We start from the raw sequence: 18028 nt of genomic DNA on the forward strand, positions 1-18028 counted from the left end.
CCCAGGGCAAAACCAATGCCTGTGGTAGCAGCTTCCCAAATGACAATGCTTGACATTTAAAAGCCAAGAATGACTTGGAAAGTAGAAAAAGTCTTTTCTTGACACTGGGCTTATAACTAAGTCAGAGCTGCTCAGTTTCATGGGGCGCAGGAAGCACCAAATCTGTGTTCATTAACGTGGTCTCTGACTGAGCAAAGCCCCCCTGCTCCAGCACTCACATCCAGAGGGAAAAAGCACACGTTGCTTTCCCATCTCCTGCACAAAACTTTACAGCAACTACAGAGAGTATTTCTGGTGCTGATACCTGGAATCTAATCTCCCCTTCGCAGAAGCCCTCTGGGAATGGCTCTGTGTATGGTAAACACCGGGGCAGGCACAGCTCACCAGGGTCTCCCTTCAACTTAGAGGAGGGGTCCGTGGAGCCCACAGGGTCTGCCCGGTCCCACCACCCTGCAGCTCCCACCGTGGGGCACGCTGGAAGCACAGCCTGAGCTGTGCCCTGAGAAGAGCCCCCAGCCCCAGCACTCACCGTTGTCGAACACGGTGCCGGCCGTGAAGGAGAGCTCGGAGTCGTGCTCGGCTTTGCAGGCGTAGAGCGCGCGGGCCTTGCGCAGTGGGGAGCTGGAAGAGAGGCCACGTGTGGGCACAGAGCCACCCACACACCCCTGCCCCGGGCTGATGGGGGCTGCTGCTCTGCTGGGGTCTGCGGCTACGCTGCTCAGGGAGAGGGAGGGAGACACCGGCAGAGGCTGAAGGCTCTCGGGGATGAGCCACGTTTCACCACAATGCAAATCCCACTCTGAGCCCAGCTGGCACCACCTGGACTGGAGCCCACACTGGTGCCCAAACAGCACCAGCCCAAGCCAGGGGTCCCCAGGACAGCTCCAGGCTCTAGGCTGGAGCTAGAATGTTCTGTATCTGAGGGGCCATCCCTGACCAGAGGTTGGCACAGAGTAAAGGTGGCAGCAGGTGCTGGCAGTGACCCACTGCCACCTGCCCCGCTCTGCCAAACCCATCCAAGTGCAGCTGCAACCACAAGAAGAACTTCACAAGGAAGAATTAGCACTTGAGAAAGGTTATTTCAAAACAGAAAATCAAGCAGGTCCGTGAAGAATTTGCTGCACTTCTTCAGAGCCTGTACCTGAAGGTAACAAAGATTTAACAGCCATTGGATTTTGCTGAAGTGTCAGTGTGCCCACGCTGCAGGGGAGGGAATCGGAGCAGGGAGAGCCAGGAATGGTGCAAACTGCCAACAGAGAGGGGAAAATGAGGGACCTCAGGGCTCGTCAGGCACAGCACAGGCACACAGAGCTGTCCCTGCACCTGGAATCCCCACCCATCCTTCCCAGCTTTAGGCTGGAGCAGGGCTGGTGGAAAGCTGGGACACTGCCAGGCTGTGGTGACAGTGACAGTGCCAACCTAGCCAGGCTCTGGGCCACTCGAGCAGCAGGCCACATCCTGCACTGCTGCTCAGCTGTGGCACTGCCAAGGGAAGTGATGAAGTGCCCCCAGAAGCTGCTGGCATGGGAAACAAGGTGTCACCATTCTCAGATCAGTGATTTTACCGATTTTTATCTTTCCGAGGACTTGAAGCTCCCCTGAGTTCCTCAGAAGAGCCCAGGGAAGCCACAACACTTCATGGCAAGAGCAGTTCCCCTTCACACCAAACTGCAAACTTGGGAGCTGTGAATGTTTTGGCTTTGCTGTGAAGAGAGCCCCAAAATGGAGGTCTCTCCTCTCCAAATTCCAGCTGCCTGACACAAGCAGCTCCCAAACACTTAAAGACCAGGATAGGCAAACAATCCTCCCACTCCAGAGGGTCCTTCACTGCAAGAGAGGCACCGCTCAAGCGGAGCACTTGAGACCATCAGATGAAAGACAAAAGGTGTTTTCAGGCTCACGGTGCACTCATGGCACGATGGCATCCCCAGTGCCAAGGGCACAGGACCCCTGGGCAGTGCCTGCTCCGGTGCCAGGCACCCCAGGGCACAGGGGGACCCCATGGGGCTGGCACAGCTCAGCCTGACCCGCTGCTCAGGAGTGGCTGGGAATCCTGTGCTGGTTCATCTGCAGCTCCCAGGAATGATTTGCTCCAGCGATGCCCAAGCCCTGCGGCCTGGGCACCGAGCAGCCTATGCTGCCCTGTGTCCATTACCCTCCTGGGATCCCAGACGAGGCTGTGGCCAGAACACCAGGGATGGCAGTGCTTTCCAAAGGCTCTTTACTCCTCGCAGGACACTTCTTACCTGTTGCAGAGCAGAGCAAAGCCAACGCAGGAGCTGAGCTGAGCCCAGCAGTGACACCGAGCACCACAGGCACAGCTCTGCTCCCCTGCCCCGGGGGGCTGCAGGCTCGGGGTGTTCCAGGGGCTCTCCTGGGGCAGGAGGGTTTGAAAGCTCTCCTCTTGCTGAGTGCAGACAGCTGTGTTGGGAGGGTTCGAGCAGGATGCCAAGGGAAAGGGAAGTGAAGTGGGGGAAACCAGGGAAATTGAACAGAAATAGCAAAAGCAACAAAAAGCCAAGCGAATTGTGCAACAGACCTGATGGGGGATGAGTCGCTGGACGTAGAGGAGGTGGGCATAGGGCTTGATGGCGCAGAGAACATGGGCCAGGACGGTGAGAGGGGTGACGTTGGGCTTGGATTCTGAGGGCTGCAAGACATAACCAGAGACCTTATCAACGTGCAACCACAGCAACAAAGAGCAACCCAGAGACAGAGAGACGACAGCCGACGATAGCGAGTGCCTTGGGAATATTCCGAGCATGAGACACAGCTACGAAATGAAGTGCCAAGGCCTTGGGAAGTGTTTCAAGGCTGGATCTGCATTTGTCTGGACAACAAGAGCTGGATCTTCCAATTAACCCCCGCTCCATTGCCCCGTCCATCGTGCCCGGCACCCCGCGTGCCAGGGGTCTGTGCTGGCAGCACGGCCACTTACCTGCCTCGTGCTTCCCCCAGTGCTCCCAGAAATAGCTGCTGGTATTTCTGGACGTTAATGATGCCTGCAAGCAGCCTCCACCCCCTCTGTCTGTCACTTGTGGTGCTCATACACTCAGTGTATAAAAATGTCACTGATTTTGTTTTCCATGTTTTCCATCCCTTTTTCCCCTCGTGCTGATTCCTGAAGCCACAGCTGTCAACTGAAGCTGAATCGAGTTACTGAACTGGTAATTGCACACAGAAGTTTTTGGGTCCTTCCAAACTGTTTGATTCAGGTCATTCTCAGGCTCACCAGAAAGCAACTATTGTATTAAAATACCAGTTTGACTCTGATTCATTTACTTAGCATTCATTGGTATTCCCTGTCCAATTCAGATTAGAAATTCCATCCCTGATGAAACACCAGAAATCCCTCTCCACACTGCAAATGCCTTTGTAAAAACAAAAGTTTTGTAAAAGCATCAGGACTTATGTTCTTTCCTTGAGAGAGGGACGGTACCTCTGATCACACAGGCCCCTGATGAGGTGGGGACAGGGCACAACCCCTGGGATGTCCTTATCGCTCAGCTGGGGCCTCCTGAGGTAGAGGGAAGGGATTCAGGGAATGGTGGCTCCAGAACACGTGGGAGAACCTCAGCCCTGCAGGAGTTCAGACCAACGTTTAACCTTCCACAGTGTCCTCTGGCTGCCACCACGGGGGGATATTTACGACACAGACGCTTTCCCCTCGGAAATTGGACCATCTCTGCTTAAGGCCAAACTCCTGGCTTGACTCCTTGCAGAAGCCGTGTCACTGGATTCAACAGATGTGGATTGATTCCCTCTGAAATTACAGGCAACACCTTTATTATGTCAGAGATTACACACATGGAGAAATGGGATACAGCAGTGCAGCATGACTTCTCCAGAGGCTGGGAAACAGGGAATGCTGTCAGGCAGGCTATCAACGACATCCTCAAAATGTTCTGCTAATAATCATCACTATCTAAAAACAGTCCTTTTGCATTTCTATCATCAAAATTGTCCATCTTTTGAAAAATGAGTTTTCCTTAGTCTTTAACAAACCTGACTGCCACTGGTACTTACCAGATACTCCATCTATCCCCACCTCCAAATGGGAGGTGCTACCAAGGCCACCAAGTCATCCCAAACTGCCAAAATTAACCCTTTAAGCACCAGTTCTTTCAAAGAGCAATTCCTCTCTCCAAGGTGGGACTTGGAGGGGCGATGAGCTGGTGACCAAAATGTGGCTGAGCCTGTCCTGCTGAAGAGTGGCCACCAACACCCACCAGCCCTCCCACCACTGCTCCCACCGTGCCTGTGGGCAGCAGGCTCGAGGTGCAAGAGGACATGGCACTGGGTGTGCCAGTGATGGGACAGCCACTGTGACATGGCACTGGGTGTGCCAGGGATGGGACAGCCACTGTGACATGGCACTGGGTGTGCCAGTGTTGGGACTGCCACCATCTCTGCCACCAATCCTGGTCCTCTTCACAGCACGAAGGAAGGAAAATCCATTGGCACAGGGCTCTGGGACTAGAAATTGCTACTGCACTTTTTGAGATGAAATCATGGCAAAAGAATGCAGCTCTCATTTCTCCTCAAGTCACTCTGTCATTGCTCCACAACTGCGCACCCGCTCCACTAGTGGCAGTGGAGAATGCAACCAGCAGGATTCTCGAAGTTATCAGGGAAAAAAAGCCTGAGAGAAAGAACCAGCACTTGGGCCAGCCTCTGCCTAAGAAGTTTTCACTGATTTGGAGCAGGATTTTGGTGTCTTAGGATCCTTGGTGTCAAAGAAAACACACCCCATGCCCAGCAGATCCACGGAGAGAACAGTTCACTAGTGCCAGCGTGTGCAGTGGGGTGTGCAGAGCACCCTGTGCCCAGCTGGTGCTCACAGAGGGGATGAACATGGTCCTACGGTGACTGAGCTGCTCTGCAAGTCCTTCCAGAACATCTCCTCAAGAAGAACCCATGGATAGCTCAGGACCCACCTGAACTTCCCCCCAGCACCAGCAGACCCTGGGGTATGATGGGTATGAAGGGTTCACCTCCCTTCCATGAAATACAGGGATTTATTTTCAAGCTGCTGCTTGAGTATCACCTTCCTGAGCTTATGTGACTGCCAGACCCGAGTCCTGCCTCGCTGGAGATGTCAGTGCACGTGAGGGAACGGGCTATCCCGAGGTCTCTGGTGTTTTGGAAAACAGTTTTCTTGTAGGATCCAATTTCCTTTGTTTCTCACAAAAAGAGCAGAGGTGGTGAGAGGCTGGGGGAAGTTCTCATTGCTGCCTGCAGGCAGCAAATGTCAGCCGGATGGTTTTTTTCCTTCTTCTTACTCAGGAGGGCTTTGCGAGGGGCGCTTCCTGTTGGGTGCACAGTGGAAACAAAACAGAGAAAATTGCTAAGAACCAAAACCATCAGAAGCAGGAAACAAAGAAATGGCTCAAATTAGAGTCTTCCAAGGTGAGAGTGGACCTTTCCTCAGCAGAAGCAGCTGGGGGAACTCCATGAGTCCATAGCCCAAGGCATCCTGAGGCTCTTGCCTTTCCCGCTGGTCCAACTGCGCCTCGGAAGCGGCGGCTGCGATCCCGCAGGGAGGGAGCACTGCTGGGCAGGGCGAGGAGGGCACTGTGCCAGAGCACCTGCAGGGGCACCTGCACCTTCCACTCCATGTGTCCCTCCGGCAATCCCACTCTTCCAGCAAACAGAGTATTTGGAAATGAATTTAGGAGCTAAATCCTCCTCCCTGCTTCCCGTGCTGGCCGTACATGCTGCCCTTCCCGTGCAGATGTTTAGTTTGCTGCCCAAACGTGAAAAAAAAGCAGTAACTCTTATTTCAAGACTCTGCTGGAGCTAAAAAATCTCTTTTGTGATCCCTTCTCTTAACCTGCTTCTTTCATTCCTCTTGCTCCACCCAGGCTGCCTCCGGTGCTCCTCACCTGGCTCAGGCCCCCAAGGCATGTGCAGCTCTCAGAGCCCTTCTCAGCAGGTCTCCAGACAACTTCTGTGCTTTGTTCTCCTGGCTGGGAGGACATCAGTTCCACTTCAAACATGTTTACAACTTGTTTATTTTTGTGGAACTCGGGGCTATTTCTGCCACAGAACATCTCTCAGCTATGGATGGGCAGAGCCCACTGATGGATTCCAGCCCTTTCATGAAATCACCTTAAGAATAAACAACAATATTCCCATTCTGATGTGATCAGTACCTGACTGCAGCAAAATACATCAAGGGCCATCCAGCCCTTTGCTCCCTGATCTGTTCTTATAAAACAAAGCTGCAGAACATAAGGTTCTTCTCAAAGGTAACAAGAAAAAAGAAAATTACAGCTTTATGTAATGCCAGAGCACTTCAGCTCTGCTGAAAAAAGGACAAGACTGCAGCTCACCAGCAGACGGGCTCTGTTGCCTAAATGAAATGGGAGGCAGCCTTGGTTTGGGAAGCTCATGGAGCTCAAGCAGTGCTGCAGGTCCTAGCAAAGCCTGGAGCAATGGATGGGCTCGAGGAAGCAACTCCCGGGCAGCACCACCCCAGAGCAGACCACCAGCTCTCAGGGCTCCAGTCTGGCAGGGTTCTTCCTCTGCTTGGTACTTTAATGCAAGAAAAATGCTGTTAAACTCTCTGCAGTGTTACTCTCTCAGGAATAATGTTGCTGCATGGTCATTTGGGTGGAAAAAATTACACATTTAGGGAAATAAGCAGCTAAAATGGCCTGTGGTCAGCATCACTTGACCAAACCGGTCCAAAAAAATCTCAAATTCTTCAGCACAGATCTTCCCCACATCTCCATTTACCAGTTCCCCATCTCCATCAGCACAGATTTCAGGATCTTCTTTCCAACAACACGGACGTGTCCCTCTGTAATCCTGATGGCACCCAGCACATGGGTTTGTCTTGTCACTTTGCTGCTTGGCTGATTTCCCACGTGTGGGAATATTTCCCTGCTTTAGTCATTTCATAAACCATCTAAAAGCTTTTCCACTTGAGTAAGAGAGAGACCAGGATGAGTTCTGACTCTGGGGAGGAGAGCTGGAGCTGTTGTCCCACATTCCCATTTCCAAGTGCAGACGGATGATGCTCGATGGTGCAGAGGGAGGAGATGACAGGGCTGGTGTGCTACAGAATCCTGGCACGGAGCTCAGAGCCTGCTGTTAATGCTGGAGACAGTGAGGTGGTAAGCAGAGAGTCAGCAATAGATGAGTTCTCAGCATGAGCAAGCGCTGCAGGCACTGAGGGAAGGAATCTGCAGGACCAGCCTGGTGCCAGCACAGGTGTGTTCCCCACCAGCTGAGCTCCAGGTGATGGGAGCACCGTGACGCCTTACCAGGGAACAGCATTTCAGTAACAGCTGCAGACCTTGTTTGTAATGGAATTACCAGTGTCACCAGCAAGGTACAGACCCACCAGTGACTGCTCTCACACTGGGACAGACAGGGAAATGGAGGCAGCGATGCGTCCACACGAACCAGCCTGGACGGGACACAGAGTCACAGAGTCACAGGACACAGTTCCTGGGGCTGGAAGGGACCTTGAAGCTCATCCAGTGCCACCCCTGCCACGGCCAGGGACACTTTCCACTATCCCAGGCTGCTCCCAGCCCCATCCAACCCGGTCTTGGGCACTGCCAGGGATCCAGGGGCAGCCACAGCTGCTCTGGGCACCCTGTGCCAGGGCCTGCCCACCCTCACAGGTGTGATTTTCTCCCCAAAATCCAATCCACCATTTGCTCAGCAGCTGCATTTTCTGCTCCATCAATACCCCCCTCCCTCTTTCTCTCTGCCCAAAAGGCTCTCAGCAGACTCAAAATCAGACTGGAAGGTTTTATGTTGAACTGACTGCTTTCAAACTGTGTTAAAGCTCTTAATTATTAATAGAAAAGTTGTAATGTGGCAGCAGGGAGCCAAACTGGCAGTTTAGGAGGGAAGTGTTGGTAAATCAGGAGCCAGCATCTTAGTCATGGTTTCTCCATCGTGCCACAGCTTCGAACATGGGGTAATGCTGTAAGGCTGGGTGCATTAGTCACCAACAAATTGTGTTTGCAATTAAGCAGAACTCAACAGCCCTCCAGAAATCTCTCACTCCTCTCTGGCATTCAATGCACTGCTATCTTACATCCCCCAGAAAAGAAAACTCTCCCATCTGCCACCCCAACAACCATATGGGATCCTTGGAAAATGAAGGAAATTAAAGTCCCTGTGGGATCACAGCTCCCAGCTCAGCTGTGGGGGGTTTAGGAGGCTCAAATATTTGAGCTAAACACATCCTGTGCCCCAGGCGGCCCCGCGGCGCTGCCGAGCTGGCTCTGCCAGCCACAAGCAGCTAAACCTGAGCTATGTGGCTGAGGGTGACCTCGTTTTGGGAACTCGGAGCTGCAGGGAAGCTGAGGGATATGGAAGGACACTGTCCTTGCTGCCAGCCACCATCACCTGCTCCAGGGAAGGACAGCCCTGACCCCTGCCCAAGGCTCCAGGGGGACCAGCCTTGCAGCACCCACTGCCCTGGAAGCCTGGCTTTGGGTGCAAAGGGAGGGCATTTGGTCCTTATTCCCTCAGAGCAAGCCCTCCTCTGGCTGGCAGAGCTGTTCTGCTGCAAGGAGCCGGGAGGGACGCCCGGATGGTGCAAGGAAGGCGATGGGGGATGCGCCTGCTCTGCCCCACGTGCTCCCAGGGTCCCACAGGGGAAAAACAGGGCTCTGCCAACACCCAAGGAGGGCACAGATTTTGGGATGGCAGCAGCAACCTCCCCACAGGAGCTGGTACTGCCAGCTCTCCAAAGGGAGAGAAGTTCCCGTCATTTTTTAAGCAGTGTCTTGAAACGAGCAGAACAGCTACTCCCCACCGTAAAAATTCATTCCTGGCTAAGGAATATTCCCCACATAACTTGATAGGAGGCCACTTCCAGGCTCAGATCCTAACAGAAAACTAAGACAGTTTCTTTGAGCCTCATCAGCACCACGGGCTCAAAGCCTCATTTTTTAGCAGGTAAATCTCCTCCCTGCAGCATGAGGAGCCAACACTGCCCACAGAGGGCACATGCAGGGGGGGAAACAATGGGGATTATTTGGGCCTGAGAAGGTGATTTAAGAATAATGGATGAGTAAAACCACTGCATAATAATTTTCTGCATTTTCTTGGTTTCCCTGATTTAGTTTTATCCATCTGGCCTCGTGCTGCTTTGCTCTGCAGCATTCTGCAAACATCATTTACGAGAGCTGATCAGAGCATTTCACTGCAAACCCCGAAGACCACAACACTGAAACAATCCAACTTGATCATATATATCAAAAGAAACACAATGTTTGCTCTGTTCTTTCTTTTTTCATCTTTTTTTTCACTTCAAACCACCAGACTTTGCAATAACATTTTTGCCTCAGCAGCTCTAACCTCCAAAACTCTCCTCCGGCAGTCGCACAGCCCCTCCCAGTGCAGCCCAGCTGGGAGGTGTGAACACAACAACCCTCCCAGTTTACTGGCCCAGCCTCAATTTCTCTCCCTGCCATCAAGCTGGACATGTAGCCTTGGAGAACTCTTCCCAGTAATCAAATACAGCAAAGATTAATACATTCAATTCACTTTTTTCTGGTTGGGTATTTTTCCACTTCTTATTCCTTGTGCTTTCCCAAATCTCCCTGTGCTGCACCCACTGCTGTGCTGTCCACCCAGCACTTCCAACCCAACCTCCTGCTCAAGCAGGGGCTGTAACGGGCCTTAAAGCCCATCCAGTGCCACCCCTGCCATGGGCAGGGACACCTCCCACTGTCCCAGGCTGCTCCAGCCCCAATGTCCAACCTGGCCTTGGACACTGCCAGGGATCCAGGGGCAGCCACAGCTGCTCTGGGCACCCTGTGCCAGGGCCTGCCCACCCTCACAGGGAACAATTCCTGCCCAACATCCCATCTAACCCTGCCCTCTGGCAGTGGGAAGCCATTTCCACTCCAGACCTTTGTCCCCAGTCCCTCTCCAGCTCTCCTTCAGGCCCTGGGAAGGGCTCTGAGCTCTCCCTGGAGCCTTCTCCTCTCCAGGTGAACCCCCCCAGCTCTCCCAGCCTAGATCCAGAGCAGAGGGGCTCCAGCCCTCAGAGCGTGTTTGTGGCAAAAGGAAGGGATAAACTTTCCCTGCTCCTCAGGGTTCCCCCAGGGTCTCCAGCGTGAGCCCTGGGCGTTGTTTGGAGCAGGGAGCCATTTCCATGCCTGATCTCCCTTCCCTCTCCCCACTCCCGCCCTCAGCTCGGCAGGGTCTGAAGCCAGAGGGATTTTCCTCAGCTCCACGGGTGACACAGCCGCTGGCACTCATGTTTTCCTACGTGCTGGTGCAGACAACACCAAAAGATGGATCAGTGCTCCGTTCTCCCACCGGTTCCCTTCCCACTGCCCAGCCAGGACACCTTCCCTGCAGGAGCCCGCGGATCCCTCGCTCCCAGGCCCGGCGCGGTGCCAGCGCGGGGGGCAGGCGGGGGGCTGGTGCCAGCTCCTGTGCTGCTGACAATGTCCCAGCTTAGCACTGCCCTGCCACCAGTGTCTGCACAGCGGCCTCGGGATTGGGTTACCCCCAGGTGAGGGGAAAGCGGGGGCCTGACAGCTCCAGCTAATTTAGGAGATTAATTAGGCACGAGGATCTCCTTTCAGAGGAGACACGATGTCTTTGTGAGCCAGCAGCCCTGTTCTCCTCGGCCCCTTCAGGGGGAATTGTCAGCCTTCTGCTGGGAAATCGGATCGTGCGGGAGGGGGTGGCCCCTGGGGTGGTCCCCATCTGAACCCTGCTCACGTCCCCTCTGCCGCCCCAGCTCCTTCCAGCACTGGCAGCTGGAGCTGCCAGGCCACGGGGGAGCTTTGGGATGCTTTCAGCACTCCCAGTGCCTGTGTGGTGCGGCTGGAGCCCGGCACTGCCTCAGAAACACTCCCAGAGCTGTCAGAAGACTTTTACAAGGGAGAGTCTGGGCTACATCCCTGGTTTTGAATTTGATCTCCCTGCAGAAAGAGGAACCAAAGAATGCACTCAGCCGTTTCTCTGCTATATTTCATCTGAGGTGACATTTATAGGTGGCAGGAAGACCTAATGTACCATCATTTTGCTTTCAGCGGGCTCAATAAAAGTTTTGGCTGGGCTCACGCTTGAGACTCTGCCCAAAGGAAACTCGGACAGCAACTGAGCAGAGGTGCTGGGAGCGGAGCTGGACGTGGGGGCTGAGCAGGCTGGGGCGAGCAGAACACCCCAGGACCCCAAAATCCAACGGGGGAAGGCAGGCAGGGGAGGAAAAAGGTAAGAAGAGAAGCCTGGCCAGCAGGATGATGATCCTGAGCTCCACACACCCACTCAGCACACACAGAGTGCCTGTGACCACCCCGGGAAAGGCTTTGGTGGAGCATCTTTGATTCCTGCATCCATCCCCCCACAGTGACTGGGATGGATTTCAAATCCTGCTCTATTTGAAAGTACAATTTCCATTAGCCAATATTTGTCTGAGGCAGTTTCTTTGAGGAAGATGCTGCTGTGCAGCGATCTCCACACTAATTACAGGAATTAGGAAAGCAATGGAGTGCAAGATCTCTTTTTTTTTCCAAGGCTTTCCAGAAAGCTGCCTCTAAAGCATCATGTGCTGCTGAAGTTTAAGGTGCTTTTTTAGAACTCTTGCAGGGAAATCTAATTTAATTCAGCTTGCGAGAAGCACCCTTAGCTGTTCCCAGAGCATCACCCAAATAGAACAGAGCTCTTCAAAGGCAGAAACATCTAAGAAGTCTCCTGAGGGGCAGCACTGGGAAAAGCTGTGGCTGGTGGGAGTCAGGCTGCAGGAGCTGCGGGGTGGCCTGGAGTGTGGAGCCTCTGAAGAGGCCATTCATCTGTCCATCTGTCTGTCCATCTGTCCGTCCATCTGCAGCCACCCACACGCCCCCAGTGACACCAGCCCCCAGAGCAGCACAGCCATGGCCAGGGCACAGCAGAGGATTCAAAGCCACCCCCAACTCTGCTGGGGAAGGAGCGACGGGCGCCTGCTCCCGTTAGCAGAGGGCTCCCAGCCTGAAAAATTACCTTTGTTTTAATGGATGAGCCGGGAGAAAATATTTTGATATATGACCACTGGGTCACATGGGGTTGGCCACAGGGCTGGAGACTTGCTTTATGGGAATATTTGGCTTCATTTTCAAGCTCAATTTGTGGAAAGTTTCTAGACCAAGAGCCGACCGAAAAGTGAAGGAGCTAAAGCTTTGCACAGTTGTTGTGCCAAACTCCAGGGCTCGTGGAGAGCCCACACAGCAGGAAAACAGATCCCACCTCTGCCTCCTGCGAGCCCGAGATGCTGGGCCAGGCAGGATCCCACTGCTGGGGCCTTCTCTGACCCAAACAGCCTGAAATATCCCACCTCAAATGGAAATCTGTCACTTCCCTCTGCCCTCCCCAAACCAACCCCTGCTCCTGTGGCCCACAAGCATCGTTCTTTTCCACACATCTTAAAGTACCTCATGGAAGGATACAGATGCTTAGAAAATAAATCCTGGATTATTTAAACACAACAAAGGAAGGAATTCATAGAATCACTAAGGTTGGAAAAGACCCCCAAGATCATCAAGTTCAACCTTCTATATGAAATCTGTACATATACATGTGTGTATATATATATATAACTTTTAAGAGCATATGGCTATCAGCAACTAAGCCTCAAGTGTATTTATCTGTGGAGTCTACTGAGTTTGCTGCTTCTGTTTTCCAAGAGCCAGGTTTAAGGATGTTTGCCAGAGCCCTGAATCACTCTGGTTTACAGAGCTTTCTCACCACAGGCATGATCTAGGACTCCCAAGCTAAAACTGCTCTAAAAGAAACAAACACACAGACACCCTCACAACAGTCTGCACCAAAAAAAAATAAGTAAGTCATAGGATAGTTTGAATGTTATGTCATCTGGAATCAGCCAAGCAGCAGACTGGAAATTTTAGGAGCTTTTCTCAAGTAAGAGGACTGGGAGATAGGTGGGTTCTGTTCTAACCTGGCAGCGATCTCTGCTCCTCCTGAGCACGAACCAACCTCCATCTGAGACACGGAAGATGCAAACCCTGAGCAGCCACACGAGGAGGTATCGAGGGCAGATGAAATAATCAAGGATCCTGACCCTGCCTGGAAGGCAACACTTCAAGCAGCAAAAGCACTGGTTGGGGACCCAGGGTTGGGGGCCACCCAGGGCACCTCTTACACAGCTCCGGCCATCCCACCCCGCAGGGACCACAGATTCTGGGTGTAAAGCCCCCTGTCCCAGCCTAGGATCACAGCTGGGAATAGGTCTGCTCCTCTTAAAGAGCAATTTAGATAAGGCTGTTCTGGAGCTGCTCTGATTACAAGATTTTACTTAATCCCCCAAAAATGCCATTTATTGTTTGGCAGCCCATAGATCCGCCCCTCGGGGCTGGCCTTGGCAATCCAAACCCAGATTAGGCAGAAGACCAGAGTTTTGGGGTCTGGGCTGAGCTTTGAGTGGCTGCAGGGAGCAGGATGGAGGGAGATGCTTCCCCCCAGCTCCAGTTTCCAGCTGGGGTTCCCTGCGGTCACCCAAGGGTGCCCAGCACACACGGGGTGCTCAGGGTTCAATGCCCCCAAGGAAGGGCAGCAGGGGACACAGCAGCAGAGGAGGGTCCCCAGGGAGCCCCAGCCCTGCTCTGCTGGCCCCAACACGCCTCTCCCAGCTCTTGGCTTGCTCTGGAGCCGCGGTGGCTCCCGGCCAGGCGGCCACAATGCAGTGGAAGGAAGAAGAAACAGCTTTGTTTTGCCCAAAGCCTCGCAATTAATCAAGTTCCTATTTCCTCGCAGTTCCACGTTCCCCACCCCAAATGCGCCAGGCAGCTCCCAGCCATGGCCGAGTCCCCGCGCCGAGCACAGGGTTTGCTCTGGAATTTCATGTGAACAGAGAAACAGAAAATGAAATTAAAGTGAAATAGAAACATCTTTGCTACAGTGAGAACCACTCAGGGCACTGGGAGTCCAGTGCAACATGGAGCCTCTGGAGCAGGCTGGCAGCCCCATCCCTGCCAGCACCATCCCCTGGGACCTCCTCCTGGGCACCAGCTCTGCCACCCAGGAGGAACACATGGAATCCTGGAGTCATTTAGGCTGGAAATGACCTCCAAGATTATCAAGTCCAAGCTGTGCCCGATCCCCATCTTGTCCCCAGCCCAGAGCACTGAGTGCCACATCTTGGCCCTCCTTTGACACCTCCAGGGATGGGGACTCCAAACCTCCCTGGGCAGCCCCTTCCCATGCCTGACCACCCTTTCCAGGAAGAAATTCCTCCTGATTTGGACTCCTCTGAGAACAAGTCACTGTTCTTGTAGTGACACACAGCAAAACAAAACACCAGTGCATTTTCCTGGCCTTTTTCCAAATTAAAGTGGGGCTGAATATCAGGGTGTGAGGAGAGTGGGTGAGAATCCAGGTTCCACAGGGACAGGAGCACTTGATTTATGAGCAGATGTCTTAAACAGAAGTCCCAGAGATGCCATTTCAAAGGGACATTCCCAAGGTGGCTGCCGGGAAGGCAGGATGAGGGTGGGACCCGCTCCTGCACCTCTAATTGCCATTATTCTTCAGGAATATAAACAACAGGAGCCACCGAGCACAGAGCCATGAAAGCTCAGCAGAACCGGGGTCTGGGAGCACAGGGAGAGGAACTGGAGGTCAGGCAGGTTAAGGACTCATTTCTGGCTCACCACAGCCCCTCTGGATGAGGAGAGATGGGCAGGCACAGTACAGCAGGCACAGCCTGGTCTGTCCTGCAGCTCTGTCCAGCTCCCCTGGACAGGAACCAGCAGCATTTAAAGGTCTGCTTGCTTCACCTCACGTGCTTTTGCTTTCATGAGTCCCAGCTGATAACTGTCGAAGCTCTCTGCATTTTTAAGAGACCATTTTTCCAAAAACATCCTACCCTCTCCTGTTTGAACCATTGCCTCATCCCTGGAAGTGTCCACAGCCAGGATGGATGGGGCTTGAAGCAGCCTGGGCTAGTGGAAGGTGTCCCTGCCCATGGGATGGAGGAGCTTTAAGGTCATTCCAAACCAAAGCAGTCTGTGGTTCCATGATTCTGGGATGCTGCACTTGGATTTGGGATGGTGAGGGCCTTCAGAGCAGAGCACAGGGACGGAGCAATGGGAGGAAGGTGCAGCATCACCCCAGTCCCACGGCTCTGGTGTGCTGTCCCCTGCCCCTCTGCCCCACAGCTCCCTCCCAGTCACTCGGAGAAGTCCCTGATGGAGACTGTTTTGCAAATTCAGTAATATTTGAAATTTCTCTCATTTTCAGGCATGGAAAGAGGAATGTTCAGTTTTAACTGGGATGTCTAATGAAGATTTATTCCAGTCCTGCAAATCAAAAGCATGTGGAAATAACCACTCTTCCTTGGAGTAACTGGGTTATTTTTTCATGACCACTAGACCTTAGATCTGCTCCTCATTTCTTTCCATACCCACAGAGGGCAAGAAATAGCCATACTTGGTCAGTGAGAAAATGAAATTAAATGCAAATAGACATGTACTGACTAAATACAAGTTTCCCAAGGTTATTATTTCCCTAAATGCCAAGTCCCCAGGGTGAAGGAGGAGCAGCATCAGCCTGGGCCAGGGCTGGCAGTGTGGGGGCTCAGCCTGGCCCATGGCCCCCATGCCATCAGTACCCTGAGCTTGAGGGTGAGGATGGGCACCAGCACTGGGAACACTGACAGGCCTGGAGGCACGGATGGACATGGGAAGGGTGTTAAACCGGTTTATCTCCTTGGCTGGAACCACCCAGTGCCATCCCTGCCATGGCAGGGACACCTCCCACTGTCCCAGGCTGCTCCAAGCCCCAATGTCCAGCCTGGCCTTGGGCACTGCCAGGGATCCAGGGGCAGCCCCAGCTGCTCTGGGCACCCTGTGCCAGGGCCTGCCCACCCTCACAGAGAGCAATTCCTTCCCAATATCCCATTTAACCCTCCCCTATCAGTATGAAGCCATTCCCTTGTCCTTCCCCTACCTCAGCTGAAGTACACATCTCTGCTGGAAACACACTGCTTTCTGCTTCGTGCTTGGCCACATTTTCTAAGGAAGATGCTTTCCACAAGGGCAGGATAAAGACACTCAACAGGATACAGAAACCAGTGGGACACAGAAATCTAACACTGCTTTGGACACAAATCCCTGCCCACAGTTTGGTGGTCCCAGTCCCCGGGCGGCTGCAGCCGCAGTGACAGCTCCTGGCACGGGACAGCAGTCCCGCTGACTCACCCAGTACAACTCCTGCCCAGAGCAGTTTTTCCATAAAAATAAACCCAGCCCTAATAAATAAATGCATTCCCATCGTAAAAGCCCGATTGGTGGCTGGGAAGGAAGAGCCTGAGCCTTGCAGCAAAACAATTTCCCTCTGGATTGGAGACTCTGGACTGTGCTCCAGAGAAAGCACGTCAGAAGGAGCCCATTTCCCTGGGGAGGGGGACAGGGGGACCAGCACTGAGGTGGAAGGACCTGAGCCCCAGCACAGCCACTGCTGTAACAGAGGCTGGGAAGAAGCGACACTCGCTCACGAGGGGGATTTAGGAATTGGCGCAGCTCCCAGCAGAGCAGACCTGGGGGATACACGAGCATTTAGCAGGGAGCCAAGGGCTTTTGTAAACAGAAGCTCAAACAAACATCTCTCATTTCACAGATGGTGCTCACAATTTACAGCTGGCACATTTAAAGGCCACCTTGGACACATCGGTGCTCACGGCCGCAAACGGGACACAAGAAACGCCCCAGGCCTGCAGGCCTCAACATTGGCACTCCAAGGAGCCTCCTGCTGACATCCCCAGGAGTAATTTCCACAGGAATATCAGTAGGACTCTTTAGTAGGAATGAAGAAGGTCAGAATGACCCAACTCCTTTCCCTGCAGCTTCCCAGTTTGGGTGAGTACAGGCTCCCAGCTCAGCAGCCATTGTGCTCATGGAGGCTGCCAGGAGAGTCAGCTCCTCCTGAACAGCTCCCCAGAACCACGGCCCTGGTCCACAGCTAAAAATTGCAGGAAATTATGAAGAGCACAAGAAAAAACTCCAAAGTCCTGACCAGCAGAGGATTTGAAGGAGTGCAAACCCCAAGGCACCTCCAGACCCTCCCCATGGCCACAGATCCTAATTGTGGGCCCGGTAATTCCAGGGGAGCACCAGAACCCCTGGCACGGCAGCACCAGATGCCCCAGCCCGGGGCAGAGTGCGTGGCTGCCCGAGGCTGCCTGCAAAGCCCACACTGCTCAGCTGCCTGGACAAACAGAAGTGCCTTTATGGAGACACGATTCGGGCAGCCCTGCGGAGCGGCCGGGACAGAGCCGCCGGACACTGGCACCATTCAGACACCCTGCCCCGACCCAGCCCGCAGCCACAGGGCACGGCTGGGGACAGAGCCGCTCCTGGCAGCCCTCCTCACCCTCACCACTGCAAACCCCATTCCCACCGAGGGCAGAACCCCATGGAGCTCTCAAAATCACTGGCACAGCCCCTGCTCCTGGGCTAGCAGAGGGAGTGACATCCATACACACTTAGTCAGAATAAAATCAAGTCAGATGCTTCATTGCTGATTGGAAGATTGCATTAAAGACAATTGATTTAAATACTTGGGGTCACAGAGAATATTTGCCCTGTGGTATTAGCCCCCTTAGGATCCATACTTCAACCTTTAGCTCAACACAGACCAAATGTATGTTCCTGCATGTGCAGAAATTACCCCAGAATCCCTGGACTTGCGGAAAAGCACCAAATACCACCAGCACTGTCAGAGCCACGAGCTGCCAGTGCGGGCCTGCTCAGCCCTGTTTCACATCACAGAACTAAAGGCTCCTGAACTGGCACAAGCACCTGGTTCAGTGCCAGCCTGCTCACCTAATCCCTCAGGAACAGCATGGTGCCTCCGCTCCCCAGAGCCTCACACAACTTGAACTGAGTTATTCTGCTGAATTTCTTTATAACTTCTGTTAAGAAAGAAATCATTAGGAAGAGGTAACTCTCGGAATCTGAAAAGCTGTGAATTTGGCAATCAATCCCTGTAAGGTCCCAGCAAGATCCAGGCTTACAAACCTCATTCTGTGATAAGCCACACCATT

General features: G+C 53.3%; 1 protein-coding gene across 4 annotated transcripts in view; it reads right to left on the minus strand.

The window, feature by feature from the left end:
- The window catches only part of ARHGAP26 (Rho GTPase activating protein 26), a 102523-nt gene that overhangs the window by 3809 nt on the left and 80686 nt on the right, over positions 1 to 18028 (minus strand). Inside the window, exons 21-22 of one of the 4 annotated variants that reach the window (XM_032124597.1) lie at positions 2540 to 2650; positions 530 to 621 (exon numbers count right to left, since the gene is read on the minus strand). In XM_032124597.1, the coding sequence (XP_031980488.1) occupies positions 530 to 621; positions 2540 to 2650 (203 nt within the window). The other 3 variants (XM_032124599.1, XM_032124598.1, XM_032124602.1) reach the window with 3 other exon arrangements.

This window comes from Corvus moneduloides, chromosome 15 (assembly GCF_009650955.1).
Source record: "Corvus moneduloides isolate bCorMon1 chromosome 15, bCorMon1.pri, whole genome shotgun sequence".
Taxonomy (NCBI): Eukaryota; Metazoa; Chordata; class Aves; order Passeriformes; family Corvidae; genus Corvus; species Corvus moneduloides.